The sequence below is a fragment of the Limulus polyphemus genome, unplaced genomic scaffold (assembly GCF_000517525.1).
Source record: "Limulus polyphemus unplaced genomic scaffold, Limulus_polyphemus-2.1.2 Scaffold5024, whole genome shotgun sequence".
In the NCBI taxonomy this organism is placed as follows: domain Eukaryota; kingdom Metazoa; phylum Arthropoda; class Merostomata; order Xiphosura; family Limulidae; genus Limulus; species Limulus polyphemus.
Window position 1 is genome coordinate 50,777 of NW_013670634.1, and position 12,409 is coordinate 63,185.

The window sequence follows — 12,409 nt, forward strand, 5'->3', positions numbered from 1 at the left end:
GAAACATAATTGTGGACCACCCTGCATATATATGTTATTTTGACTTTTAATAAGGTTTGATTTAATAAATACTTAAATAACAAATGTTGTTGTGTGTGTGTGTGTGTGTGTGTGTGTGTGTGTGTGTGTGTGTGTGTGTGTATGTGTTTTGGCTGAATACCAAATATCCAGCCAAGTTCCACTGAAAGATTATTTTGGAAACTAAGCAACATACAAGTAAACATAAAAATAACTGAAATGTGGAAAAAAAGTAAACAAATTACAGATTAAGTAAAATGCAGTAACAAATAACAAAATCTACAGTGATGGAAGAAACTTATGAATGGTTTAAACTTATCTAGATATGTCCAGAATGTAATAACAATAGCTACAGAGATGGAAGAAGATTAGGAGCAGTATAGGCTTGTCTGGACATGTCCAGAATGTAATAATAATAGCTACAAGGATGGAAGATTAGAAGCAGTATATAATAGGCTTGTCTGGACATGTCCAAAATGTAATAATAATAATAGCTACAAAGATGGAAGATTAGAAGCAGTATAGGCTTGTCTGGACATGTCCAGAATGTAATAATAATAGCTACAAAGATGGAAGATTAGAAGCAGTATAGGCTTGTCTGGACATGTCCAGAATGTAATAATAATAGCTACAAAGATGGAAGATTAGGAGCAGTATAGGCTTGTCTGGACATGTCCAAAATGCAGTAACAATAGCTACAGAGATGGAAAAAGATTAGGAGCAGTATAGGTTTGTCTGGACATGTCCAAAATGCAGTAACAATAGCTACAGAGATGGAAGAAGACTAGGAGCAGTATAGGCTTGTCTGGACATGTTCATAATGCAATAACAATATCTGAAGATACGGAAGAAGTTTAGGAACAATCTACACTTATTTGGAGATGTCCAACACTTCTTTAAACATCAAACTCCTTAGCTTTAAGTGTGAGAGTGAGAAATCCTAATGAGAAAGTGAACCTTGCAGTTTGTCTTAAATAAATAAACTTAATGCAGTAAACTGATACAAGTTCAGTTTTACAACAATGCAATACAAAAGTACCTAGGCTTACTAAAATAGTTCCTGACTGGTAGAAATATATTAATATGAATACAATGCTTTATACATTCAAATTAAATATTTATTAGTTCATAAAAAAACAGGATTGCTGATGACTAATTATTTAGTAAAAAGAGTAATTAAAATTGACTTGGGCATCAAGATAATAATTAAGATTGCTCAGAAAACCATAATATTCTCTCACCGTTCTAAAAATATTTCAATTCCCTTTAAGCTTATTAAAAATTATCTGACATAAAAGAGCAGGATTATACAATTTTACAAAATATCAGCAATAAAGGATTTATGCACACAAAACATGTTACTGAAAATTGAGTTTAATATTTCATTTATAATCCTTATTACAAAAGTCAAGCACATAATGTTATTACTATTTAACATTAATGAAGTTATCAATTAATTAAACATCTACTATTTGTCTCTGTCCTTCAGTATGTTTTTGGTTATACTGTTTCAAGCAGATGACTTTCACTGATTTTGCTGCCAAATAGATACTAATATCTGACCAAACAAATATCTAGCAAAATTCCCAAATAAGCTACGTATAAAATACTAACTGAACATTACAACTACTTGATAGGTTATGCTATTATGTAATAAGCTTTTTTTTTAACATCCAGCTGGTTTTATGACCAAAACTTGCAAAACCAGACAATGAAACAGATTAAAAAAAACAAAAAACAATTAGAAATACAGTATTCTGCATTCCATAAAGCACCATGACAGTTGGGAAAAAAAAATATTATCTTACCTGGTTCCCATGGTGAACATATTTTCAGTTTCTTCATCACTACTTAATTCATCAAACTTTAATCTGAGAAAGAAATATATTATAACAAAATCTGTGGGTTTCCTGATTGGACAACTGAATATCTAGTCTTTCACATATAAAGTTTCTGTCATATTCAAAAACTTCTACATGTAAGTAAAACTATTTCTAAAACCATCATAACAGACATAAAAAACTATTATTTCCCATCACCTTTTCAACAGTGATATTAAAATCGTAGTTTATTAGCATTCTTAACCATTGTTGAAATTTCAAATCTATATTTTGCAACCATACACACACACTTCACCACACGTAACAAGTTTTTTGTTGTTGTGTTTGAATCCTAAAAAAAAAAAAAAGATTGAAAAGAAAAATTTAACTTTATTTCATATGCTACAATCAAACCATTATAAAAAGACGGGTTCAAAACAGAGCATGTCGCATCATTACACTTATTTACATGGTATATATTTGCAGCATTGCCTGGAACAGAATATGACAAACTATAAATTAACTTAATTACATGTACCCTGCATATAAGCTTTTAAGAATTAAACAAATATTAATGTAGGATTAGAATTAAGGTTAAGTAATGAAATATTTAAGCTGGAAATTTTAATAAACTTTAACATAATAGCTTTAAAAACAAACTTGAAAGATGAAAATTGGTTTAAATAACTATATATATGGAATTAAAAATGAATACTTCATGTCTTTCTACTGACTGAAATTTCTAAAATCATTAAGAGCTTTGGCATTGAACCAGATAATCAAAATATTTAGGAAAAAACATTAAAAAAGTTTTAAATGAAAATTTTACTTGACTTTTGAAACTACAAAAGATACATATGAAAAATGTCACATCATATAAACATGGTAACCTCAAATACAGATTAGTATAACATGAAATGATTAATCAAAATTATGATTAAATCCATTAATTGAAATTACGGTTCAATCAGTTTTCTAGAAAGTAATCAATCATTCAAAATTACTTTCCAATTATTACTGTTTTCTGTTCTTCCAACTACTGATTAGTCAAAATTACAATTACACCGAATGTCACAAACATAAACAACTAACTGAACTTAGGGTTTGTGATTATTACTATTGTTGATTACGCCAACTATCCAAGTAAGCAAAATATTGCTATCACATTTGACTGTTTTTAACCACAAAGGTACATAAAGAACTATCTAAGCTCTCAGCTTTAGTAGTCCAGGGGGACGGAGAACTCGTGATTCGTGGGTCTTGGGTTCAACACCCATTGCCATCAAACTTGTTCACCCTGTCTTTACTATGGCAAAGCTACAAGGCTATCTGCCACTGTCATTAATTTTGAACAGCTGACTAATGAAGAGGCAACTGGTTAATAGCAGCATATGCTGCTAGCTTTTAATTTTTATTTTATCTTTTTTTTTAACTTTGCTTGTATGTATTAATTAATTAATCAATTAATGAGGCTGTTGCTAATCGCCCAGCTCTACCTCCAAAGTTGCAAAAAGGACTTTCCAAAAAAAAATCTTCAAAGGAAGAAAAGTCAATGTAACTTATCTCCTTAAACCCGATTGGATACTACCAGTGTCTGGCCAAAAATCCCAATTTACCCATCAGATGGTGACAACAAATATTCAACAGGGAAAGGTTTGAGGCTATTTACTCAACAATGCTTCATTTGGATAGCCCTGATGCTAAAGGGAAAAACATTATGAAAATTGAAATTTTATAAGGTATGGTGATAATTTTTAAGAAATCATGAAATAATTCTGGCAGAATGTGCAAAAAACTACGGGTTTAAAGAGTTAAGGACTGAATATTCATTTAATATGAAAAGTATTGGCATAAAAGCAAACAGAAAGACGTAATATACGTTATTGAAATTGGTACTATAACAAAAAAAAAAGTTGAAAGCATTTGAAATGTGGTGTTATAGACGAATGATAAAGATTGGCTACATAAAAAGAAACACTAATGAGGATAACCTGGAATGTTCAAAGGTAAAAGTACAACATAGGTAGGAAAAAGAAGATCTGCTACTTTCGGCATATAATTAGATTTTTTTTTTGCTTTAGAACAGTAGTGATTGTTATCATTGTAAAATGACAGCTTTAGCTCTGTGTGTTTATTGTTATAACTATCCTTTCATGTCTGGTTGTTTACACAAACCCTAATTGCTGTAGTGTAGAACAGTTTAACATGGTTACACTTGGCTACTGGCATTACATTAAAAGTTATTTATTTGTATTGTAACTAATTACTCTCAGTTGAAACTACATGTACGCTTTGGTGTCATTCAGAGTAAATAAAAACAATTTCCTGTAATTTATGTAAACATCAAAAGAAAAAGTATTTTTTAATAATCTTTGTGAATTTCTTTATTTTTTAGGGGAGGGAAACAAGTTATGTTCTCAAACTGCTGATAAGATTGGATCAATTACGAGATTGTCTCGTCAACCCTGTGAACCTGGTAGTACAGAGAGTATCTTGACTAGGAAAAGGTAATATTTTCTTTTGCATTTTTGACAGTAAAACAATTGCATTATAATGTTGTATTTACAAAATTACAAAACAGAGATGGCATGTACAAATGAAGCTGCTATAGGGCTAAAACATTTTAACGATGACAGTGACATATTTTCTTATAGCTACATATATGTAAAAAATTAATTGATAGAGTTATTGTTTTTATGCAGTCAGTAAATCGTTGCAGTACAATATAATCATTCGATTATGGTGTCCTCCCTGATTCTGAGGGTCGATAACTATGGCTCTCCATTGTTCTCCTTTTCCCATTGCCTGCACCAACTTTCATAATTGAAGCTTCTCTTCTGTAATCTTGTAATGTCAAGAAACTTTTCCTGTCTCCCACACTTCTTCCTTTTAAGAATCTCTGCCAATCCTTCACTCAAGGATATGAAAGATCAGTTTTAACAGAGTTAGAAGTAAAAATGAATAAAGTAATTATGGCACTCACAATCAGTAAAAATTCCAAGATAGCATGAAACAGTTTCAATAGGATTGATGGAACTACTAACACTTACTCATAGTTTTAGCTGAAGTTGATTTCACTGATGTTCTATCATGGCTTAAAACTGCATCCTCTTTTTCTTCAGTGTCACTGTCATTTCTTTCTTCTTTATTCTCAGCATCCTCATGTCTTGAGAAGGTAGCTGAAAGTGATTCTTTCCGAACATTGGCAGAACTGGTATTTTCAGAAGAAGATCTTGATATTCTTTCTTCAGAAGAACAATTATCTATGTGATTTCCTTTAGCATTCATGCTATTAAGCTTTGACCATTTATTTCCTGGTGTACTTTTTCGTCTTTTGGTGATATGTGAAGACTGAGTATGCGATGTCGATTGCATTTCACTACCAGATGCATTTATAACATTAGGAGTTGTTTTAAACTGCAAAGTCTTCTGTTTTGTTGACTTACATGAAGTCAAAGTGCCATCAACTCTATAAGAAGCTTGATCTCTACGACTGCTGCTGTTTTTCATAACTTGACTTCTAGAATAGCTGGGTTTTTTTTCACTATTTGATAGGCGAGTCTGGATAGGAGTTGTTTTATGCTTTAAGTTCTTTCTTTTGTCTGAAGCTGTTTTTGTTAGAGTTTCAAGAACTGATAACACTGAGCTCAGTTGTCCATCATGTGATGGCTTTAACATATTGGTTGTTTTGAACTGCAATGATTTTTGTCTAATTAGTGATTTACTGGATGAAGATGGCTTTATGAAAGTAGTATCATTATGTGGCTCTGGGTTTTCCTTATGCATATCATCTTCTGGAGCTATCATGAACTACGTAATAAGAAAATCATAAACTTAAATCTGTCGGGGATGAAAAGTTTGATTATCATCAACAAGGCCAGCAAGACTTGATAACCAACAATCACTAAGTTCTAAATAAATGGTAAAAGTTTAAAAACTTGTTTTTTTAAATTAAATGTTGCAAAATACATTGTGAAAATAATCTATCACTGCACACTTTAAACTGCTAAAATTTAAATTTCTACATATCTTAAACTGAATGTTGACAAGCCAATAAAACATATTAAACTAAACTTAAAATACTGAATTACCAGTTGCTATATTTTAAATAGGATTATTTAAAAATACTAATAAATCAAAAATAACTGTTTTAATTAGATAGTGTTAAATACAAGCATTTTTAGGTCAACCTTTCTTTTCCACCATTTCATTAATACACCAATTTTGTCTGCATGAAACACTTAGTGCAAAAGGCTCATGAATTTTACACAACCTTGTAACCACCATGTAACAATGACTCTGAAAGTACTTAATGTATGGTCATGGAATTTGGCAAGCATTCAGTAAACATTAAAAGCCTTTTGTAGACAAAAAAATCTGAATTCTTAGTTAAATAGTTTTACAAAAACTGTCCATAATTATATGATGACAGAATGTTGACTGCTCTGAGTATAAAGCAATTTTCAGATGATGAAAAATACTTTTCTTCATCTGAAAATTTTCGAATTTCACCTGCAAAATCCCTAAAATCTGCTAAATGAATATCAAATGTTTTCAAAAAACTTCATATTTTATCTGTTATTTTCTATATCACAACTTACAGGACATACAGGATCAGTTGATTTGATCAACCTTGTAACCACCATAAAACAATTAGGAATGACTGAATATTGTAAAAGGAAACTACAATTATTTATCCTAAATAGCTTAAAGCTTGTAACAGTATACATCTATTCATATTTTATTGTTTTATTGCCTTTTGAACTGTGTCTAACTAATAATCCTTCCACAAAAGTTGTAAATCACTTGGCAAACATTCAGCTCACATCACCTTATCAATTTACGTAAGGAACAAGCTACTCGCAAATATACCTTGTGAAGAATTTATCATACCTAACCTAACAGGTTTCTAATTTTTACACTTTGGTTACTTTTATAATCCATAATAATAAATGAGCATATCTGTGCGTGTGCATGCGTGTGTGACCGCCATAGCTCCAAGAGGAAAGAAACTAGAAACCTGAAATTTTGCACCCATACCAAGTGGACCCTGAGGGTGTGCACCTGGGTATTACTTATCCTATCCACATACATGCGCACGTGTGCATCTTTTTAATGAGGCAAGCTAGCAAAAAATCACATAGAAAAGAAGTGCTTCCTTATTTTACAAATAGAAATCACAAAAAGACAGTCACACAAGTGCATGCATGCACATCTTCCTAATGATGCAAGCTAGCAAAAGAATACATAGAAAAGAAGTGGTTCCTTATATCACAACTTCTAATATATTGAAAAGCCAGTGCATTTTGGTAACAATGCATTCCAACAGTGGCTTTTATGTCATGTTGTTTAGCAACAAAAGTATACAGGTTATACTTTTATGCTAAAGTGGGTTCAGAATACACACACTGACAGTCATATAAAATATAACAACCTAATAACCCGCGTAAATCTGGGTACTTTCACTAGTAATAAATAAAAATTACACATGAAAAACAAGAAATATGGTTCTGACTTGGATCTTCTTTTTTTCTTTGCTGTCAACTGCCAATGAAACTTAAGGCTTTTTTTATTCTAATGGTACTACCACACTAAATAATTTTTTTATTTACTTACATATTGTACCTAAAAATACAGAATAATAACACAAAAACAAACAATGTCCTACAACTATGGCTTATTAACTATGTGATAAGTCATTACAAATTCAGCTAAATTCCTCAATGTATTTTGAATGGGAATAAAGTTTGAACTGGAAGTAAATAGATAATTCTATATACAGAAAATAATATAATATGTCATTTGATAGATTAAACTTTGGTTATAAGTAATATAGTATTAAACATTGGTGAGAACTATTGGCAATTTGTGAAAGAGGAGATGTGACAGGTGAGAGTGACAAAAGGAGTCTGATTTTCTATTTTATGGCTCTGTAAAGATTGAAGACTGTAAAAAGTATGCTTTCCCCGAGTAATAACTATATTATAATTTAAGTGAAATTCTGTACTTCTTGGAGAGGTGGTAAATAAACTAAAGAAACAGAAAGAACTAGAGACGACTGAGAATTTTTTTAAAATATTTCCTTATAAAATTAAAACCTATTTATTAAAATTTGATTTATTAACTATGTTTTGACGCCAAGTTTATTCAGATACTTCCTTAAATAGTAAATGTGCAACTAAGAAAAAAAAGTATTATATAATTATCTGAAAATCACAGAAGGTTTTATTTCAATTTTGTGGGTTTCTAACAATGAATTTTTTATGCAACAAAACATCTCAGACCTGGCTATCGTGAAACTAACATGCAAAATGACATGTCTGATCTGTCAAGAGACAGTTAGAAGTGCTTTTTTCTATTATCACTGTGCTGAAAACTTTATTAAAAGAGTAATTGCAGTCACTTATTTTTCTACTATTAACATTGTTATTGCAGGTTGCTATTTTCTTAATCATTAAGATTAAAGTTTTAGTAAAAAAAAAGGATAATTAATTAAGAAAGTAATAACTTACAACATGTTTAACACACTGTGCATAGCATCAGTCAATTCGACCAGCCCTATATCTCTAAAGCTCCACACAGTAATTTTTACTATAAATCTGAATGTACCAAATTTATCTTCATAAAATATAGCAAGCTTTTAGGAATTACAAGTTTGTTGTAGACAAAAAATCAGATTGTTTAACCCTCTTGCTACAAACAGATCAAAGAGAGCATGTCCCAACATTTTAGTTTTCAAAATTTCTTAAACAACTTTATTATCAATGTATGCCAATAAAACTAACAGAAAAACAGTTTACAATTCAAATTTTAATATGTTTTAATTTCTTAATTTGAAAAACAAAATGCTAAATATCTTATTTTGTATGTCACATTGCATGTCCTCTTGTCTTATTGGTCAGTTTATCATTGTATAATGCCTACTTTTTTTTTAAGTTATAATGAATCAGTCAGTATTTCCCCAAGACTTAGTACTTTGCATTCAGGTGACACCTCTTAACCATAATCTTACCTCTTCAGTATCTGTTCTGTCACTACTGGTGTCAAATTCTTGTTCAGAGTCATTTCCTACTCTGGCTTCATCATTTTCTGATTCTGAAATATAAATAATAATTGACTAACTTATTTCACACAAACAAGTAATTGCACATTTACTTTCTGTATTACACTCATTACAATTTACTAACACTGACAAAAATAACAAATATGAGAATTTTCTCTGAACATCTTCATTAAAAACAACTTCTGTTTCTGTGTTGTTATCACTAGAGGATGACACACGCTAACATATATCTAGTCCATTGAAAATAACAATGAATTAAGACTGGATAAAATATTTCATTCTGAGTACCAAAACTAAAACTCTTTCACTACAATGTTTATTACATAAGGAACTCTCTCAGCTCTGGGTTTATTTTCAAATACAATAAAAAACACATGCATTTCAGGATTTCTTTATATATCTTACGCTTGAACTAAGTAATCTTTAGGAGGCTCAAAGGGGAATACCCTTCCTTTGTGGTGATACAAAATTCCAAACTCATATTGTTAGTATCACTTTTTTCAATGCTAAAATAAAGGTTATATAGTGTTTCCAATACACGTACCCATGGCATTGTAAGAGTTAAATTGTATCCATTTAAATCAATTGCTTTGAACATTTATTTCAAACATATAAGTTCTATTTATAATATCTTCATTTAGGTATTTTTTTGCTAAAGGTACCATGTCATTACATAATGATTATATATATATATATATTCATAAAATTTCATGAAAGTTAATGCCTACAGAATCACCTAAGTCTAATTATTTAGTTACTAATTGTTTTCCTTTATTACTCAACTAATCGCTAACTAGTTTGTATCCTACATTTTAGCCACTACTGTGCTGCCATCTTTATGGAAATCCTGAGAAAGACTGAGTGCTACTATAGCGTGCAGTCTACACAAATACTATTATCATCACCATTTTAACTTCCATTTATTTGTAATTGGCATCATTTATTATAAATAACGCTTTTAAACTAATAAAGTACAATATACAATTACATAACATTTAGGTGGCAATTATATATTCGGAATGAAATAAATTCCAACAATTAAAACTAGCACAATTATAACCTAAATTTAAGTTACTCTTTTGGAACACACAACTTACTGAATTATTATTATTTGCTGAGTGAAAATGTGGATAGATATATAAAATATTTAGCAAGAAATTATTTTTTAGTGAATCATTAAAATGGTGATGATGATAGTATCTGTGTAGACCACTAGCTATAATGTAAATATCTTTGTAGACCACATGCTATAGTAGCACCAAAGACTGTTTATGATGGTCATAAGCTGAAACATGATTTGTGACTAAATAAAAGGCAAAGAAAATCATCCTTCAACAACAAACCTGTAATTTATAACAAAATAGATATACTTGACAATGAAATTAACAATACCAGGATCAGTCCAATAGTCATCAAAAACTTCCATTCCATCCTCATCTCTACGAATAGTTTTGCCAGCTTTGATGTCTAAACCTGTACGTCTGAAGTTAACAAAACAACGATTAAATGATTATTATGTGATAAATGTGCTGAAACTCTATATTTTTAAGAACTTAGTACTACACTATTTTAATACATGCTTTTGAAAGAGAAACATCTCTAGTTTTTACAGATATTAAAAAACAAAAATATTATGACATACAAAAATTACATATTAACACATTAATTGCTGCAATGCTTGGCATTATCTATGGCAGGTCCTGCAAATTTAAGTGCAATATTGTTGTTTTCATATTAAACAATATCATTAATAATAATAAATCAAAACAATATGATTTTTTTAAGATGTGCCTGTACATCCTCAGCACTATGTCCGTCTAGAAATTTATTTAGTTAAAATTTGTGGAAAAATCACTTTTATTCAAAGAAAAGACAAAATATCAATTGAAATATGTATTTATCATGATATAAATGCACATGATGAATACATCATTTCTCGAGATATAATTTGAAGCTCCTTTATCACCGGACAAAAACCATACAGTGTCATATTATTTGCAAAATAATGATTATACAAAAAAAAAGAAATTTAGCAGAGACATGTGTAACATATGAATAGAAGTATTCTTATACCACCTTATGATTAATACAACAACATCTGATCTTGCATGTCGGTTCCACTCATATACGCATGGAAGTATGAAGATCAACACCTATATTTATGATGTATTTGTGGAATCCAAGTATTAAGTACAGTCTGTTCTCACATTACAGGCATTCGGGTTATGGAATATCGGCCAAACGGAAATTATGAAGTGTGACCAATACATTTGGGGTACAGACTGTAAATTTACCCTCATGGAATTTTGAGGTAAATTAGAAAAAATTTTCAAGACACAACAAAAAAAAAAAAAATAAAAATTTGCCCCCAAATTTTTTTTTTTTTTAGGAATGCAGAGCACATTTCAAAGAGTCAGTGATGTAGGTGGCGAGCTCTGTTCATATCAGCAAATGCTTCTGTTAGTATCATCATATGATCATGCAGTTGTCCTTTTCATCATTTTTCAAGATTCTCCAGTGTATTACCCTTATTAAAGATGCCCGGAAAGAGGCCATCAATTTCAAGTGCTAGTAGTACACCCATGAGAGCACGGAAAGGAATTACTTTGGATGTGAAACTTGATGTATTGAAGAGGTTTGATGCCAGAGAGAAACTTGGCTCTCTTGCTAAAACTTTAGGGCTTGCTACCCCTACAGTGGGAATGATAAGCAATAATATAGACAAAATCAAGGCAAGTGCTAAAGTAGCTACACCACTCAGTGCTTGTTCAGAAGTGTAGTGATGCTTAATACAGAAAGACTTTTAAGTGTGTGGATTGAGGATCAGATTCAACGTAATATGTCGTTAAACATGATGGTTATACAAACTAAGGGAAAAAGTTTACATGACGATTTGGTGACTGAACAAAGTGGTAGTGGCAGTTCTCAAGAAAAACACTTTTTGGCAAGTACAGGATGGTTTGACAGGTTCAGGAAGCACTTTAACTTGCACAACATAGAACTAAGTGGTGAGGCTGCCAGTGTTGATGTAAAAGCTGCACAAAGATACTCTAGTAAACTCAAAAAAATTATTGAAGAAAAGGGTTACAGTCCAGAACAAGTCTCCAATGTGGATGAAACGGGGCTGTTCTGGAAACGCATGCCAGGTAGAACACTTATTTTTAGGGAAGAGAAGTCTGCATCACGGTTCAAGGCTTTGAAAGATCATCTGACTCAACTTGTGGGTGGAAATGCTGCTGGAGATTTCAAATTAAAGTTCTTACTAGTGTACAGTTTCGAGAGTCCAAGGACTCTAAAGGGATATGCCAAGCCTAATTTACCAATGATTTGGCAATCAAATAAGAAGGCTTGGATGACTATAAGCAGTGCTTTTTTTTTGTAAAAAGAAAAACAGATGCCAGTACTCATATATATATATATATATATATATATATATATATATATATATACACACAAGTAAGTAAGTAAGAGATAAGTAAACATTACTTATTAACTTTTAACTTTTAAC

General features: G+C 30.8%; 1 protein-coding gene across 1 annotated transcript in view; it reads right to left on the bottom strand.

Moving 5' to 3' along the window:
- LOC106472017 (centromere protein C-like) overlaps positions 1-12,409 on the bottom strand; it is a 40,696-nt gene that overhangs the window by 19,307 nt on the left and 8,980 nt on the right. Inside the window, exons 3-7 of the mRNA XM_022400621.1 lie at positions 10,294-10,382; positions 8,851-8,933; positions 4,889-5,648; positions 2,668-2,680; positions 1,827-1,928 (exon numbers count right to left, since the gene is read on the bottom strand). Coding sequence (XP_022256329.1) covers positions 1,827-1,928; positions 2,668-2,680; positions 4,889-5,648; positions 8,851-8,933; positions 10,294-10,382 — 1,047 coding nt within the window. The remainder of the gene's footprint in view (positions 1-1,826; positions 1,929-2,667; positions 2,681-4,888; positions 5,649-8,850; positions 8,934-10,293; positions 10,383-12,409) is intronic.